The following is a 19,216-nucleotide window of genomic DNA, read 5'->3' on the forward strand; positions in this document are numbered from 1 at the left end:
TCTTCATTAGTTGTCTTACATTTTGTTTTTTACAAATTTATCAACTAGTTGTTAAAGGACTAACTCAATTCTAAAACTAGTTTCATAAATGTTTATGCTAACTCTAGCTTCATCGGATAAAATGCAACATAAATTCATTTTTTTTCAATTAAAATATTTTCAATTCAGTCATGAAACTAAAGTAAATTAAAGAGATTACCGGAAGATTGTTTTTTTCTTGAACGGAAAGTTTCTGAAACTGCGCGTTGATTTAGATCTCAAATTTGGAGTCATGGTTTTTACTGTTTAAATTTTTAAAATGACCTTCTACCGTTTCGGTAAGGTTTGAAAGTTTTCAATGTTTTATTCCGTTAATGATTTTTTAAATAAAATCACATGGCTACTGCTAACTAGTAATTTCATGTAAGCTACTGGCCTTGTTACTCATCGCTCGTGTTCATTGTGTCATACAGATTGCTTCGAGACTAATGAGCTTCTGTGGGACATTGCACTGATTAATTATACGCCTTTCAAACGCGTTTGAGTTGAGACAACATTTGCTTACATGCTGTCTTTCAAGCTAGTCTTAGTTTTGATGGTATGCCATCTGCGTGGTTGTGTCTGCAAGTTTGTCCGACATAGATTGAATTGCATCCACTGCATGTTAATTCGTATACCACGTGCGATCTTAGTTGCTGATCAAAACTAGACATCAATGATGATGAGCAGGCTTTGAGTTTCCTTGTCGTGTAGATCACTCCAATATCCGTTGTTTTTCTTTGGATCAATGCAGAATTAGCCTCTATATTTTAGAAAAAGTGTGGGCATCTCCCGGCCCAGTATAACTTTTGACTTGCTTTCCATTGTAGTTTTTGCGGTTGTTTCAGAGTCAGTTAATTCCGATTTTTTTTTAATTCTCAATGCCTGACAATCAATTTCACGGGTATTGGTTTTTCCAGCATGCGTTTTCGTTGACTTTAAGGGCTTTTGGATGTTTTACCAGTTGCTTGTAGATCAAAAAGCCATTGGATAGTAGGCTCTACAATTTTTTCTCTACAGTTTTATTGCTGGAGTGGTGCGCAGCTACGGAAATTCAAAATCGTTCCTGTTTTTTTTTGGTTTTGGTGACATTTACGAGAGACATAGACTGCCGTATGTTGTGAACTGCAAATTTTCACAGACATTATTTCTTAGTTGAAGCAAATATTGGGGGTTGTCTTCTACTGTGCAAATTATGTCCACATATCTTTCAGATTCAACTCTTCGTTTTCGGTTGTTGAAGTTTTGTTAATAGTTAGTGTATTTTCTAATTTAAGTAGTATAATGTCTTCTTGGGCACGCAACGGTGGGGGGGGGGACATTTGTGTAACCCTGTGTTTGCAACGGGGGGGGGGGCACAAAAAAATTTTTCGAAATGTTGGTATTTTTTGGCGTTTTGGCAAGAGCGGTGCAAAACGCCAAAAAATAGCAACATTTCGAAAAAATTTTTCGTGTACCCCCCCATTGGAAACACAGGGTTACACAAATGTCCCCCCGTTGCGTTCTCAGGAAGACACATTTTTGGTAAAATTTGTTAGTTTTAAAAGTTTTTGATGGTTTTGGCTTGTTTGGGGGGTTAGTTGGGAGGTATCACTGCTGTTTTGGTGGTTGTCATTTTGAAATCAGCCCAGGTGAGCCTCATCAGTGAAAAACAATTTTTTCTGAAAAAGAAATGAAAAAAAATTCGTTAACTTTTAAGTGTTAAAATTGCGTGAAATGCATTTTGCGCTGGGTTTCGGGACTCGAATACGATTTTTTGTTGACCTCATCTCTCCTGGTGGGCCTAATCATTGAAAAAAAACTTTTCAAAAATCATCAAAAAAATTTTGGGAAATTTCAAAAATTTGAAGTGTTAAAAGTGTGTGAAATGCATTTTGCAGCGGGTTTCAGGTCTTAAAGTTAATTTTTTGCGGACATCATTTAACCTGGTACTAAGATTATATCAAACGTTTTATAATCAAACATTGCCATCAATAAGGGCTTACCAACTAGGTGAAAAAAAGTTGTTGACTGTTTGTGGTATTCTTAATGTCTGTTGCTATCAGTCAGTCCCCTCAAATACTATTTCAACCCTTTAAATGATTATGCATGAGAACAAAATATAGTAACAGGAAAGGAGTTGAGTGCTGGCTGTTGTGTTGTTGTTGTTGTTCTTGTAAGAAAAACCTGAGTCACCCATCTATTTTTACTATACAATGTCTACTATGACTAACCACTATAACAGTTGCTAAAGGTCATTTTACACGAGTAGCTGTCGTATTCGATTGTGATTGGACGACCGATCGACCGAGAGTGTCAATGAATTATTTCTGAATAAGTTTACATGTTCAACTGTTTGCATTGGGTGGTTTTGTTTTTATAGTTTAATACAGTAATTGCCTAGCACTAGAGCAGACTTATAGGAATTTGTTTGAGTTTCAGTTCGAGTTTGTTTTGTAAACAAACTATGTTAGTGGTTGACGATTGTTCCTTCTTTGACTTTTCTCACGATATTACTTGTACAGAAAAACGTTATGTAGCTGTCTGCGTGAACACTTGTTACTATACCTAAAAAAGCGACCTTAAGGAAGTAAATCATCTATTCATGTCTTGCGCTTGAACTAACAGACACAATTTATTTGCAAAAAAAAGGAAATCATATTGAACTACCAAACTTCCAGGAGTCCTGCCATGGTAACATATTGAATTTGTCATTATGAAAGTATTTTTTCTCAGAATATACTTTTAGCCATCAAATGAGAGAAAACTAGAGAGACGAACAAACAATTAAAACATCAACAAAACAACGAACAATCTTTTATTGTTATATTAGTAGTTTACTGAGGTTGAGCAAATGCAACTCACAAAATTATAACTGTTTGAGGCTAAAAGAGACTCATTTAGAGTTTACGTTTTTTTGGAGCAAGACAAGACGGCGGTTTCAAGACTGTTGGTTGCCACGATCCTACTAAATTCGGGTGTTTTGATGAAACTTGTTGAAATTGCTGTAGAGGTTATCGAGTTTTCTAAGTTCTTGGTTGTTGAATCTGGACTTTCAGTAATAGCTGGATTTTCCAAAAGTTTTCAATGAGTTCCACGTACTGCCAATATTCTTCCTGATTTTCGTAGATAGGTACTCCTTGAACATCGTAATCATAGAGAATTCTCCTAATGTCATCTCCCAGAACGTTTGAGTCAAATATAAACTCACGAGTACAATCCGCTACAAATTCCAGAGTATATTGAGCTCCCTTAAATGAAGCTTTTTTCAAATCTAAAAGATTGAATGAAATCGAAAGTAACAACAGGTAGGGCCATGTGTTTTACAGTTTTCCATTCTTCGCCTTGACACTCTTGCTGAACAATAACAATATTCTCTTTTTTCGTGTGCAATAGTTCGACTACTGGTAGAAGATTTTTCTTTTAGTATGATTGCTATGGGAAACATTTTAAGAAGTCAGGGATAACTTCGTCTGTTTACAATCCTATAAGTTGCCTTGAATGAATTGTTGAAGACTGTAAAATATATCCAAAAAAATACTGTTAGAGAAATCTGAGAAGAATACGTTAAAAAAACTTGAGTTGATTACTGTTGAAGGAATCTGAATAGTTCTTCTTAACAAGAATTATTAAAGCGTAAATGAATATCAATACAATTATCAACAAATGAGACAGAATATAAATATTTTACTTATAAAATAATGAATTTAAAGAATCTGGTTTAAGTGAAAAACTGAATACTAGTTTTGTGGGTGTTTTGCTGCTATACTTAGAAAGGTTTGTGCTCTACAAAGATTCATTTATATGGACGAGTAGATATTTTCTTCAATGTTTGCAGTTTTATGCTACATGTACTCTTCTTTTCTAAAATAAAGACAGATTTGAAAGTATTAGTGTAATCCCCGCCAGTTCTTATCTTTCCGGAAGGCTATTTTTAGAATCTATATAGAACCTATTAGGTGGGTTGTTATTTTATTTACAATACCTTATTTTCGCACTGGTTCTTTAAAACGAAACTATTAGACAATTTTTTTGTTGTGTTTGACTTTCTAATGAATAAGAGTTTGTATAAAAGTGCCACTGTTTTACGAATGAACTAGGACAACTTTAACTTTTTTATTACTTTGAACGCTTTCAACTCGAGCAGTGAAATAGTTTTGCAATCTCTTCCTCTATGAATTAGATTGATGTAAATTTTTCAAAGAGAAAATTAAAAGTGTCCATTTTTTCAGTTTCAATCGGCCTCAATCTAACTCTGAATGCATTTTGATAAACCAATTGTTTGTAGATATTGTTTGAAAAACATTCATGAGAAGTATTTGTTATTAGCCACAACATACCCAAATAATTCAGTAAGACTGAACTATTTCTTAGCAGCAAGTGAATACTTCAGTCAAAATGAAAACTTTGATTATGATAATGCTTTGAAACTTCGACCATACGGAGGACTTATTGGAATAGATAGCTCTTCATTAGATTCATACCTAAACAACTCCAAAATTATCCGATTACATGCAATTTTCCATGACACTGGCGGTTTGATCCAGGAGCTCTACACCGAAGGACCCGGCTACTCGTACTTGCTTCCCTGGAAGCTTAATAGTTGCTTCACTGGACATCTGACAGGAATTCTGTTTTGTTTGTATATTAAACTTTTCCACTCAAAAATTTTTCACTTGTTGGATTGTTAAGCAGTAAACATTTGTGTTAGACCTTGAAGGTTTCCGTCACAGGAAAGAAAAGTTTTTTGTTAAAGAATTTGGTGTATGTACTGAAGATTACAACGATTGTGTTTTGTTTTCCCCACCATCAAGATTTTCCGATTTGACCGATCCGCAGAAAACTTCATTTAATTGGTTATCTAAAAACTTACATGGCTTAAATTACTCTGAAAAGTATCCTTACATTTATATTGTCCAAAGCGTTCGCTTAAGAAACCCGAGAGCGGTTTATTACGCTAAAGGATTGAAAAAATCTCAACTTTTATCAAGTGTTGCTCGATTCTCCAGTAATCGATTTAAATACTCTGGAGTGTCCTAATATATCTTACAATTTCTTTACAGTTAACTGTGGGAATCATAGCTCAACAGAGCGTGGTGTCTTCAACAATCATTGTGCACGGGAAAAAGCTTATTTCTATTTTGACTGGTTGACTAATGAGAGAGGAATTGACGAAAGTGGAAGCACCCTTGTCAGCGAATTCGACTATTTGCGCATTAATCACGAAGGAGGTGACACTGAACCTTTCCATTTGCAAAGGAGAAACAATAAAAAGTTGTACCCAAATTCGTCCGAGAAAAGTTAGGGTGTTATTGAGAGAGGAGGAAATTCGTTCGATTACACACTTGGTTTTTTACATCGAACCTTTTTTTCAGTGCAGAAAACAAAATGTCGGATTGTCAACGTAAAGTCTTGCGTCCGAAACTTCTGTTGATATCGAAACATCCAACTGGTAAAGAGGTAGACAAAAACGATAAAACGCCTGATGAGATTCAAGAACTTGTAAACACGGACAAGATCAAAAAAATTATGTACTATGAAAAAACTACAAGATTACCTGCATGTTTCATGGTTCACATGAAAGAATTTTTGAGTGCTTTTAATTGTTATGAACTGTTCTATGTAAATCATTAAAAAAATTCAATAATTTATTATATACTCATTTTTTTTCTGCGATGGAGCAAGTAACAGTTGATCAAGTTGTACAAGAGACTCTTTTCGAAAAAGAAAGTAGTGGTAAATCTAATTAAAAATTCTGTAACCAGATAACGTTACCACGGTTGGAAGTTGTATTTTTTGTTCAAATGTTTGTTATATTGTTGCTAATAGTTCTCTGCATTGTGAAATTGACTGTGTTTAAACCAAATTGTGAGGAAACATCAGTTTGGATTTCGATTCTATCGAGTTTAGTTGGATATATCTACCAAACCCTCGATTATTAACAAAATAATCTCTACCAGTGACAGGATTTTCATGGCCGTGGTAGGTCCGTCGGTTTGTGGTAAAACAAATTTAATTTTTAGAATAATAGCAGGAAACATCTTTTATCCAAATTGTAAAAGTGGTATTTTTCTCTACCACAAAATGCAACCAATATACTCACAAATTGAACAGCATTCAAACATTGTTTTCAAAAAATTCACAAATTTGGAGTTTTTGCAAAATACTGAAAATTGTTTGCTTATATTTGACGATTCTTGCGAGGAAATTTTTTTTATTACAAAGAGTTTGTCAAGCTGGCTACCGCCGGTCGACACAAGAACATCAATGTCATTTAAGTGAAGCACAACCTTTACCAGCAAAGTAAATGGTCACGAACAACAGATTTGAATACAAATCATATCATTCTGTTCAACTCACCACGTGACGTTCAGCAAGTTGAGTTTCTCGGTAAACAACTGAATTTCACTCTTTTTTTGAAAAATTGTTATGAAATAGCAACAAGAGAAACATTCGGACACTTATTGATTGAACTCGATCCAAAAACTTCTAACTGTCTGCGATTTTGCTCAAATATTACAGAGCCTGGACCGTCAGTGTTTTACATACCTTCATACAAAGCCGATATAACTAACATATCAAATGAAAGAGAAAAAATTCTTTATACTAAAGCGAATGGTACTTTTATCTAATCCTGAGTTGAGGAAATTTCTCCGCACTTCCGATGAAAATTTTGTATTGGTACTGTGTGAATGGTTTTACAAGGTCATCACAGGACATGTGAAAGTTCAGATCAATAATTTAATGCAAAATGAAAACGTGTTCAGGACTGTTCTTCGTAAAAACGCTTCGGTTGAAAAGAAAAAAGCAATACTGCTCACAAAAAACAGGTTTTGATTTTTCGTTTTTGCAACCAGTATTTGAGTCAATCATAAAAGAGTACAAAATGTCAACTGCCGAGGAGTTTATTTTAGTTCTCAAAAAAGTCTATATGAAAAGTCAACCATACCAAACTCAGGTCTTGGAAGATCCTGACGTTAAACACAAATCGGCACAGCTGTCAATTATAAATAGAATGCGATCAAAGGAACACAATGGAGCGCAGATCAATGAAAAACTGTCGGAAGAAGACTCTGATATTAATGTTGTTGACAATAATCGGGCCGAAAATTCAAATAAACGGGCAGTACAAGTCCTAAAAACATTATCATCTCTTTTACCCAATTCAAAATACTTAAAGTGTGAAAATATTGTAGATATAATTAAAAAATCTTATTGTGTGTCCATTGGTGAAGACGAGAAGTTGCTCATTGACAACAGTCCAACTGACATAAATGCATTCGCTTTCTTGTACAATTTACAGCAACCAACAAAGAAGATTGACAGTCCTGATTATTTTGAATTATTGAAAGTGTTACAAATAAAACTAATTTTGTGGGTGTTTTGCTACTATACTTAGAAAGGTTTGTGCTCTACAAAGATTCATTTATATAGACGGGAAGATATTTTCTTTAATTTTTGCAGTTTTATGCTACATGTACTCTTCTTTTCTAAAATAAAGACAGATTTGAAAGTATTAGTATAATCCCCGCCGGTTCTTATCTTTCCGGAAGGCTATTTTTAGAATCTATATAGAACCTATAAAGTGGGTTGTTGTTTTATTTACAATACCTTGTGTTCACACTGGTTCTTTAAAACGGAAATATTAGACATTGTTTTGTGCTTGACTTTCTAATGAATAAGAGTTTGTATAAAAGTGCCACTGTTTTACAAATGAACTAGGACAACTTTCATTTTATTATTAATTTGAATGCTTTCAACTCGAGCAGTCAAATAGTTTTGCCATCTCCTCCTCTATGAATTAGATTGATATAAATTTTTCAAAGAGAAAATTAAAAGTATCCATTTTTTCAGTTTCAGTCGGCCTCAATCTAACTCGGAAAGCATTTTGATAAACCAATTGTTTGTAGATATTGTTTGAAAAACATTCATGAGAAGTATTTAATATTAGCCACAACATACCCAAATAATTCAGTAAGACTGAACTACTTCTTAGCAGCAAGTGAATACTTCAGTCAAAATGAAAACTTTGATTATGATAATGCTTTGAAACATCGACCACACGGAGGACTTATTGGAATAGATAGCTCTTCTTTATATTCATACCTAAACAACTCCAAAATTCTACGATTACATGCAATTTTGCATGACGCTGGTGGTTTGATCCAGGAGCTCTACACCGAAGGACCCAGCAACTCGTACTAGCTTCCCTGGAAGCCTAATATTTGCTTAACTGGACATCTGACAGGAAATCTTTTTTGTTTGTATATTAAACTTTTCCACTCAAAAATTTCTCACTTGTTGGAATGTTAAGCAGTAAAACAGTTGTGTTAGACCTTGAAGGTTTCCGTTTGAGGTTTCAGATTACAACGATTGTGTTTTGTTTTATCAACCATCAAAATTTTCCGATTTGACCGATCCGCAGAAAACTTCATTTAATTGGTTATCTAAAAACTTACATGGTTTAAACTGGAACTCTGAAAACTATCCTTACATTTATCTGACAAAAATTGTCCAAAGCGTTCGCTTAAGAAACCCAACAGCGGTTTATTAAGCTAAATGTTTGAAAAATCTCAACATCTATCAAGTGTTGCTCGATTCTCCAGTAATCGATTTAAATACTCTGGAGTGTCCTAATATATCTTACAATTTCTTTACATTTAACTGTGGGAATCATAGCTCAACAGAGCGTGGTGTCTTCAACAATCATTGTGCACGGGAAAAAGCTTATTTCTATTTTGACTGGTTGACTAATGAGAGAGGAATTGACGAAAGTGGAAGCACCCTTGTCAGCAAATTCGACTATTTACGCATTAATCACGAAGGAGGGCACACTGAATCTTTCCATTTGCAAAGGAGAAACAATAAAAAGTGGTACTCAAATTCGTCCGAGAAAAGTTAGGGTGTTATTGACAGAGGAGGAAAATCGTTCGATTACACACTTGGTTTTTTACATCGAACCTTTTTTCAGTGGAGAAAACAAAATGTCGGATTGTCAACGCAAAGTCTTGCGTCCGAAACTTCTGTTGATATCGAAACATCCAACTGGTAAAGAGGTAGATAAAAACGATAAAATGCTGCCTGATGAAATTCAAGAACTTGTAAACACGGACAAGATAAAAAAAAATTATGTACTGTGAAAAAACTGCAAGATTACCTGCATGTTTCATGGTTCACATGAAAGAATTTTTGAGTGATTTTAAGTTTTATGAACTGTTCTATGTAAATCATTAAAAAAGTTCAATAAATTATTATATACTCATTTTTTTTCTGCGATGGAGCAAGTAACAATTGATCAAGTTGTACAAGAGACTCTTTTCGAAAAAGAAAGTAGTGGTAAATCTAATTAAAAATTCTGTAACCAGATAACGTTACCACGGTCGGAAGTTGTATTTGTTGTTCAAATGTTTGTTATATTGTTGCTAATAGTTCTCTGTTTTGTGAAATTGACTGTGCGTAAACCGAATTGTGAAGAAAACATCAGTTTGGATATCGATTCTATCGATTTTAGTTGTATATATCTTCCCAAACCCTCGATTATGAACAAAATAATCTCTACCATCGACAGGATTTTCATGGCCGTGGTAGGTCCGTCGGGTTGTGGTAAAACAAATTTAATTTTTAGAATAATAGCAGGAAACACCTTTTATCCAAAGTTTAAAAGTGTTATTTTTCTCTACCACGAAATGCAACCAATATACTCACAAATTGAACAGCATTCAAACATTGTTTTCAAAAAATTCACAAATTTGGAGTTTTTGAAAAATACTGAAAATTGTTTGCTTATATTTGACGATTCTTGCGAGGAAATTTTTAATGACAAAGAGTTTGTCAAGCTGGCTACCACTGGTCGACACAAGAACATCAATGTCATTTATATGAAATAGCAACAAGAGAAACATTCGGACACATTGATTGATCTCGATCCAAAAACTTCTGACCGTCTGCAATTTTGCTCAGATATTACAGAGCCTGGACCGTCAGTGTTCTACATACCTTCATACAAAGCCGATATAACTAACATATCAGATGAAAGGGAAAAAATTCTTTATACCAAAACGAATGGTACTTTTATCTAATCCTGAGTTGAGGAAATTTCTCCGCACTTCCGATGAAAATTTTGTATTGGTACTGTGTGAATGTTTTTACAAGGTCATCACAGGACATGTGAAAGTTCGGATCAATAATTTAATGCAAAGTGAAAACGTGTTCAGGACTGTTCTTCGTAAAAACGCTTCGGTTGAAAAGAAAAAAGCAATACTGCTCACAAAAAAACAGGTTTTGATTTGGTTCGTCTCATTATTCATTTTTGCAACCAGTATTTGAGTCAATCATAAAAAAGTACAAAATGTTAACTGCCGAGGAGTTTATTTTAGTTCCCGAGAAAGTCTATATGAAAAGTCAACCATACCAATTTCAGGTCTTAGAAGATCCTGACGTTAAATACAAATCGGCACAGCTGTCAATTATAAATAGAATGCGATCAAAGGAACACAATGAAGCGCAGATCAATGAAAAACTGCCGGAAGAAGACTCTGATGTTAATGTTGTTGACAATAATTGGGCCGAAAATTCAAATAAACGGGCAGTACAAGTCCTAAAAACATTATCATCTCTTTTAACCAATTCAAAATACTTTAAGTGTGAAAATATTGTAGATCTAATTAAAAAATCTAGTTGTCTGTCCATTGGTGAAGGCGAGAAGTTGCTCATTGACAACAGTCCAACTGATATAAATGCATTCGCTTTCTTGTACAATTTACAACAACCAACAAAGAAGATTGACAGTCCTGATTATTTTGAATTTTTGAAAGTGTTACAAATAAAAGAGGAAGAAGTAATTAACAGTAATGCTAAAACTTCGATCAGGAAAAATTCTCAAGAAACCGCAACAAAAAAAATCGTCAAAAGATCACAGAAACAAAAACGTTCAAAGTTTCAAAAGCCTCAAAAACTTAACAACCAGAAGCAGCAACAGTCCAGCAGAGCACTCCTCACTGAACACGAAAGCAGCAGTGACACTGACGAAAAGGAAGAGGAAGGTTTCGAAACTCCGTACGAAGCAAGTGTACAGAAGGAAAAACAATGTGAATCTTACGACGAGTGAAGAAAAAATGCTGCAGTCGATGTACACAAAAGGGTCAGCTGCGTTTGGAAGCGTTCAAAACTTACAAAAAAGCACAAATCTTCAGCCTCGCAAAGTGAAACAGTTTCTAGCAAACATGAATGCTCACACAAAATACAAAGGGTTGCGAAAAAATTTTGCACGTTTGAAAGTTATTGCATACGACATCAATGAAATTTGTTCTCTTGATTTGACACACGTGGACAAACTGTCAAAACAGAACGCAGTTATTAAGTATTTATTGATTGCTGTTAACTGTCTTTCACGCTTTCTACGTGTTGAACCACTCAAATCAAAATATGCAACAACAACAGCTGAAGCCTTCAAACAAATGATTAAGCAGAAACAGCCGAAAAAAGTTTAGGTGGATGCTGGAACAGAGTTTTAAAACACTTTGTCAGAGGAGAAACATTGAAATTTATCAAACTTTCAGCGAAAAGAAGTCTGCTTTTGCTGAAAGAAACATCCGCTCTTTAAAGAACATTATTTACAAGTATCTGGAAAAAAAATGGACATATTCATACATCTCTCAGTTGAAAAATTTTGTGCAAACAATAAACTCACGCGTCAACCGTGTAACAAAAATAGCTCCGAACCAAGTCACCAAAAAAAACGTTTCTTATCTATTATCATTAAACACAATTGCGTCTGAGAAATTAGTTAGTCGACCAAAATTTCGAATTGGTGATTTTGTTAGAATATCAAAAGTTGATTTACCCTTCCAGAAAGGTTATAAGCAGACATTTCCAACAAAGTTTTTGAAATTTACGATATTCCAACAACAAACCCTCCAACCTACAGCCTATTGACTCGAATCAAGATCCAATCAGGTGTAAGTTCTATCAGTTAGAATTAGTGAAAGTTGCTGACAATAGTGAAGCGTTCACAAAGCATGAATGAGTTCACCATACATTTAGTTTCATCAGCTTCCATGAGCATCTTCCAGAGAATACTTTGGCTAACTTCAAGAATTTTTTAAATGAAGAAATCAGCCTGGAAGGTGATTGGAGAGTAGCTTTGAGTGAAATTATGTTCCCATCCAGAATCAACCAGGTTAATAGCACTCGAATCATAAAGTATTCCTCTGGAGGAAACGAAAACCATCAGAGAAGTATTCCAACTGGTGCTGTCTCAAAACCATACAAAGGGGAGACAGTCTTGATCAATGCTGGAAGCTATGAGAACTTGGAACACCTGATAAAAGCAATCAAGACAGCGACTGGTCTAACTAAATTCAGTCATCAGTACAATAAAATCACAGGCGTTTTGGTTTTGTTTTTTGGCAAAAATGAAGGAATTACATTTCCTGACGAAGAAATACCCAGCATTCTGTGCTTTGGAGGAATCAAAGATGGCTCAGGCACTCATAGCGTTTATAAAATGATAGACTCCTTTGACAATTTGGCAATGAGTGACGGAGAAGCGAACGCTTTTGTCGCTGATTACCCTTTTGATCTGCTTGCAGGAAAAAAATGATATTTGTATACAGCAACAAAATTGAGTATCAACACATTGGAGACACAAAAGCTCCCCTGATTCGTGTCATTGATTCAAAACAACGCCTTAAAAACGGTAACCTTTGTGAAATTGAACCTACGCATAGAATAGTTTTTAGCATTTTGGAATATAAGAAAGTGTTGTCAAACAATTTTCAGTGTATTGAGGTTCAGCTGTGAACCGAAACTAGCAAATATGTTCCATTTACGGGAACAGGAAAAGTTATTCTGACTTTAAACTTTAAAAAATTTAATCAAATGGAAGCTTACTATCAACAACAATCAGTTTCACCATACTTTGCAGGACACTATCGTCAGCGAGGCAGTGGGTTCGGGGCTTTAGCAGCTAGAATTGGTAGGGCGGCCATACCAATAGCTAAAAAATTTTTGTGGCCTGTTGCTAAAAAGATTGGAAGAGAACTGTTTGTACAGGCAGCACCAGAGATTGTTGACGTTGTCACCAAAAAGAAGAGTCCTAAAGAAACACTCAAACCAACTGTTCAAAAAACGGTAAGGAAAACAAGTTGGTGGCTCAAGAGCCCGAATTGGAGGCGTTCGTGGTGGAAATGTTTACAAAAAACAGAAACAGAGCGGTCCTGTCAAATCCCGAAAAATCATTCAGAGAAAAGAACCGTTACTGAGAAGTCGGTCAGATTTCTTTTCCAAAGTGGAAAATGAATACTAATTTATTGCCAGCAGAGGCAACACACACAACTCTAGACTTGTTTGAAAAGCAGCCGCTCCTTATCTTATTTGACAATGCTTTTACACAAAAGGTTGGTTCATCATATTCACCGGATGGCTCAATGTTGGTATTCGAAGTTGTTGGCAACAGGAGCAACTTTATTGATTTACAAAAGTTTCTACTTGAAAGAAAATGCAAAATCACGAGAACCAATGACGCTGATTTGAGAACTGGGGCTGATGCAACAAACACAGATTCGCCGTATTTTAGCAATAACGCACTGCACTCTCTGTTTTCAGAGTGTACACTATCGGCAAATGGTGTTAAATTGTCAAATACAAACGGCAACTAGGCACACAAGGCTTTCATAGAAACAGAATTCTCATCGGAAAGAACAGCCAAGAACACTTGGTTAGTTTGTCAAGGCTACTATTATGAAGACGAAGCGGCTATAATTGATGGAGCTGACAACAGAGCTACTGATGTTGCTGCGCGAAAAGCTTCAGTTGCTGACTCTCTGGAATGTTCTCTACTTGGAAAACCGGCCAGTGATATATTGACCTGTGACAAACATCTTCTCAGTGGTGTTACCCTACGCATCTCCTTCAGAAGGTCTCCAAACGATTTTACCGTCATATCCGAATCTAACAAACATTACAGAGTAAAAACTGTTGAAGCAAATCTTTACGTGCGTAAAATGACCGTGATTGATCATGTGTTGTCTGCGATAGAAAATACATTGCTTAAAACAGCAGCTGTCTATGGGTACACGGAGGTGTTGCCTAGAACTTTTCTTGCCACTACTGGCATCCGCATTTGGAGTCAAGAAGACATCTTCTCGAAAGAACCGGTTTGAAGAATGATTATTGCAATGTCAACAAATCAGTCATATTTAGGAACTAAACAAACGAACTCTTTCCATTACCAGAAATTCAATTTGAACGAAATAGTGATTTATAGAAATGGACTACCGGCTGTTGGAACACCTATTTCAACAACCGCAGATCAACGTGTCTACTTCAACACGCTTGAAGCTCTAGATTTTCTTGATAAAGGGGGCCATGGCATTCCCCTAGCCGATTATCCAAATCACTTTATTTTGGCTTTCGGCCTTACGTCAACATAGGAGGCTTCACACGATTTCATTCATCCTGAATTAAAAATTGTTCAATTTCAGTGGAGCTCACTTTTGGAACACCTCTGGGTGACAACGTTGAAATTTTATTCCTGGGGGAACTTTATGTTAACTCTGGACAAAAATTTACAAAAAACTCGTTTATTACATATCCGGTTGATGGATAACTTTGACATAATTTATCTAGTAAGTAAATGTGTTCATCTGAAGCACAAGTTTTGCGGCGTTTTTGCAGCTGATAATTTTCCAAGACTGTCAGACAGTTGCTTTGCTGTGGTCAATACATCAATATCAACATCATCGGGTAGTCATTGGCTACTGATTTGTAATTATAAGAAAACAATATATTTTCCTGATCTATTTGGACAAGCACTGGATTGCTACCATTTTGTATACACTCGACTGCTGCAGTTCTACTTCGAAGAAAAAGTTGTTCAATTCCTGAGATTACAGCCAATTTTGAACCCAAACTCAAAGCTGTGTGGACTCTTTTGTATTTACATTGCTCATATTATTTTCAGAGATAACTATCCATATGTACACTACATGAATGATGATGATTTGCTGCGATTTGCTATTCATATGATGTAGAACAAGTCAGTCAATTTGAAATTTTTTCTATCAATTGTTTTCATAAAGTAGTAGCATTATTCCTTTGAAACTCGGTTTTTTGTTGAAAAATATGCGATTAATTTTTTAATTCAAGTCGAAAGTTAGTTTTTACATTGTCATTATCAATAATCAGGGAGCCATATCCACTAATAATAATATCAGTAATTTTTAAAAGTTCAGCATAAGAAAGGTTCTGATAAATACAAAAAAAATCGTTTAAATGTACAAGTTGGTATGAAATCAGTTTGAACATGAACATTCTCTTTGACAGTCTGCAGTTCAAAGATATTTGGAAGCTTTTTTTGGCGCTACATAAATCTAGCTGATGTTGGCAATTGTGAATGACTGCTTGCTCCAACTTCTCAAAAACTTCACCGTGAACAGTGATGTTGACAGATTGTGTTTTGTGGAGTAGAAATCTGAAGCATGTGTATAGGCAAGTAATTGAATAGGGTTTTGAAGAATTTTTTTTGAAACTCTGTTAATCGATCCAAAGCTGCAATAACATGATAATGTTGTTCTTTTATTTTACAAATGTTGTTATTCTCATGCAAACTGTAAGCAAAACTGTTGTTGATTCCTTTATTATCAAATATTGGCTCTTCTGCAGAAAAAATACTGAAATTTCTTTTGAAACTGTCGAAAGAACTCAGGTGTTCGTTCAAACGTAGCCCATTACTAATACTGTGTGTTGCTCTCAGAATTTTTCTTCGCTTTCTTCTTGGACTGATCAGCAACCTGAGTTGATTTAACCCTATTGGTCTCCGATGAGAATGCAAGATGATAACGTCGCTTTCTTCTCGTTGTCTTATTGCATTCTTTTTTGATAGATTCTTCTGATTGTCCAGCCTTTAGCTTTTCACAGAGTGAATTGTAGCTTTGAGTTAATTGTTCAAACTCTGCTGAAGATAGTGTAGTTCTTTTTTTCAATGATTAGGCCCACCAGGTGAGATGAGGTCAACAAAAAATCGTCTTTGAGTCCCAGCGCAAAATGCATTTCATGCAATTTTAAAACTTCAAAATTTTCGACATTTGTGTAACCCTGTGTTTGCAACGGGGGGGGGGGGGGGGGGAGAGACACGAAAAATTTTTTCGAAATGTTGCTATTTTTTGGCGTTTTGCACCGCTCTTGCCAGAACGCCAAAAAATACCAACATTTCGAAAAATTTTTTCGCGTCCAACGTTGCAAACAGGGTTACACAAATGTCCCCCCCCCCCCGTTGCGTGCCCAGGAAGACACTATACTACTAATTTAAATTATTTCGAACAAGGTTCCCATTTTTTCGTATTGCTCCCTGACATTTTATGCAATTACAGAATTCACATTTTTCGCATTCAACGACCTTGCTGTTCCAAACCACTTTTTTAATGACAGTTACGGCATCTTTTATTTTGTTCTGTTTTTATTCGCCAAATGATATACAGTATGCGTGTGCAGCTCGCGATCCGCGTCCTGATAGAGTTGGTGGTACTGCTTCTTGAGAAAAGCGGACTTCTGCTTCCCCTGGCGATTATGTGTTTCGGAACCTGGAGGACCAATATTCATGATCTTGTCTTTTATCGTTTAAATTTTTTAATGACTTTTTACCGTTCCGGTAAAAGTCTGGAACGTTTCAATCTTTTAGTTCGCTAAAATGTAATTTTCGAATTAAAATTGTCTCAACTGCTACCAGTTATTGACAGAACAGGCCGAAGCGGAGAACCGTTTTTATTTACTTTACCAAGTCCATAATGTTCTGCAGGTTGCGTTCCAGCTTTGTTGAGCCTCTAATAAATCCATTTCATTAAAAGTTTATAATAATTACCCACCAGCCATTGGTATTTTGTTATACTAAAATGCACTCATTTTCATTATTTTTGAATTTAATTCTCAAATAAGTATTTTATTTTCTCGCATTAGTTGATCACCAAGGCGATAACACATAATTTAATATTTTGGCACCTCTTGCTTTGTATATTTTCTGCCCCGCGCCCACCCGCAAGGTAGTGGGCATATAATTTTTTTGCGTGTTATTATTTATGTAGTAGCGTGATATGACATTACATAATTTGTAATTAGGTGGGGGAAGTAGATAGGTATTCGCTAACGGGGGGTTACAATTTATGAAAATATTGGGGGTCTCTTTGTCTCAAAAGAATAAATGAAACAATATTGTTGCTGTTTTTAGAAGCTGTTGAAAAATATAAAATGTAAATCCTCACTGATCAAATGTGTTAGAATAGATTAATATCGAAAGCTTTGCACGATCTCATGGCATCAAACTCTGGCGGAAACCTAAATTCCTCTGAGCTGGATGACCAAATCAGAGAATATCTGGTTTACAGAGGGTTTACAGCGGCAGCAAGATCTTTCGAAGCAGAATTAGCTAAATCGAATTCCGGACCTGCAATAAATTTTACTAATACTGTTTCGAGTGGCTTTGTAGACAAGAGTTGCAACGTCGATAAAATTGTGGACACGTTGATGAATCTGATCGCAGCTCACGATCTTGTGCAGCTAACAAACTTATGGAGTTTTCTCAGGTTTTGAATAATAGAATCATTCTAAAGCATGTTTATTTAATCAACATTTATTCTAAAAGTCCTAATTTCAGCAAGAAGTTCTTCTGGAGCTGTGACTCTGGACAATCAAGTGCTCTGAGAAAAATTGAAATCAGCTTATATCGTTGCTTTCTTGTGAATTGTGTCACCAGTGGTAGATCTGATAAAGTGCTTGAGTTCTTTGAGAAATCATCCAAATTACTCCCCCAGTACGATTGGGGTGAATGGTACGGTTTGCCGTATGTCAAGAACCCAGAGCTCAATGACAGGTAGAAGTTAATTTTTGACGATTTGATTATTGAAAATTTAAATTTCCCATTTTAATTTTTCCGTGATGACACTTTCTAGTGTCTTCCTGGTAATCATGCCAAATGTGGCCACGATAACGACAAGAGCGTGTTGCTCCTAGACTTGAATATTCAGAGTATTTGATACAAGCGACGCTAAACTTAAAGGCTGGATCATTTTGGTTCCAACCCACAAATTTATTAGGGTGTTTGGAACTCTATGCTAGCTTGGTATTTTGTCAATTTGGCCGATCGAAATCTTTTCCGGAGAGATACAACAGTGGGATGGTTGAAAAGCTGTTGAAAAACTGAATAGCTTTTTAAGAGATTTTAAAATTTTTCTTTCTCAAGGAAAGTATCAGCCTCGAAGTTTTTAAAATGTTGCACTTTTTCGACCGTTTCGTGTGAGCCCCTGTGATTAAATATACTTGTTCCTACCCCTCTTGAGGGGGAAGGAACTATATACTCAAATGGGTTTTTTTTGTTCAGTCAATTTTGGCCGATCGATATATTCATCGTACAGAGTTGAGACTGGTATCATTAGAAAGCTTGTCGAGCGTAGAATATGAAATTGAACAGATTTTTCGTTTTTTACAGGGAGTTAGCGAAGTTTAAATTATGAGAAAATAGAGTGAATTCCGGTGAGATTTTATTCACATTTTCCGGAATTTTTGACTAAAACTTCGCCAATTTTGCTAAAATTTGTTTAATTTTTTATAGAAAGTGTTGTTGCTTTTTATTTGTAGAGACAAAAATTTTTATTTAGGCTATTTTTATTATTGTCAAAAATTCTGGCTAAAAATTTCAAAATTAAGACTTTTTCATCAAAAACAGCACGAAATAAGTTCCTTTAGTCCACTTTGATAAAATTTACAGGAAGTACAGACCCAAACACCACTAACACAATCTTTTTAGACTCAAAATGGGGCTTTTTCTACTTCAAATTCCGTTGAGAGTGCTCTGTTATTAAAACTTTGCCGTTTTTTTGCTAAATTTATTCGTTGATTATCAAAAACGAAGCATCTGTTTTTGAGTTTTTAACTAACAAAGTATCAATATCCAGAACATTCGAATAATTAAGTGTTCCCAATAGACCAAAGCCTTAGCAGGGCTAGTTTTGGACCAATCTTGGACTGGTATAATCCAAAAATAATTCAGATTGTAATCAGTCGGTCTTTTTTATAAAAAAGAAAATCGATCTTTTCTACATTAATTAAGTAACAGAACATTTCAATTCAAAGCTCACTAGTGATAGTTCCAATTCGCTTCCTTTTTTGCTCTTGATTATTTTATCTAGTTGATTACTTGAAAGCTTATGGTCGTTTTGACTTTTAAAAA

The 19,216-nt window shown here is 35.2% G+C and overlaps 1 protein-coding gene across 1 annotated transcript in view; it reads left to right on the forward strand.

Annotated features, from left to right (window-relative positions):
• LOC142339337 (WD repeat-containing protein 91-like) overlaps positions 1-19,216 on the forward strand; it is a 103,966-nt gene that overhangs the window by 31,811 nt on the left and 52,939 nt on the right. Inside the window, exons 2-3 of the mRNA XM_075389315.1 lie at positions 17,216-17,573; positions 17,645-17,860. Of these exons, the coding sequence (XP_075245430.1) occupies positions 17,302-17,573; positions 17,645-17,860 (488 nt within the window). The 5' untranslated portion in view covers positions 17,216-17,301. The remainder of the gene's footprint in view (positions 1-17,215; positions 17,574-17,644; positions 17,861-19,216) is intronic.

The sequence above is a fragment of the Convolutriloba macropyga genome, chromosome 5, assembly GCF_964194025.1.
Source record: "Convolutriloba macropyga chromosome 5, txConMacr16.3, whole genome shotgun sequence".
Lineage (NCBI taxonomy): Eukaryota > Metazoa > Xenacoelomorpha > Acoela > Convolutidae > Convolutriloba > Convolutriloba macropyga.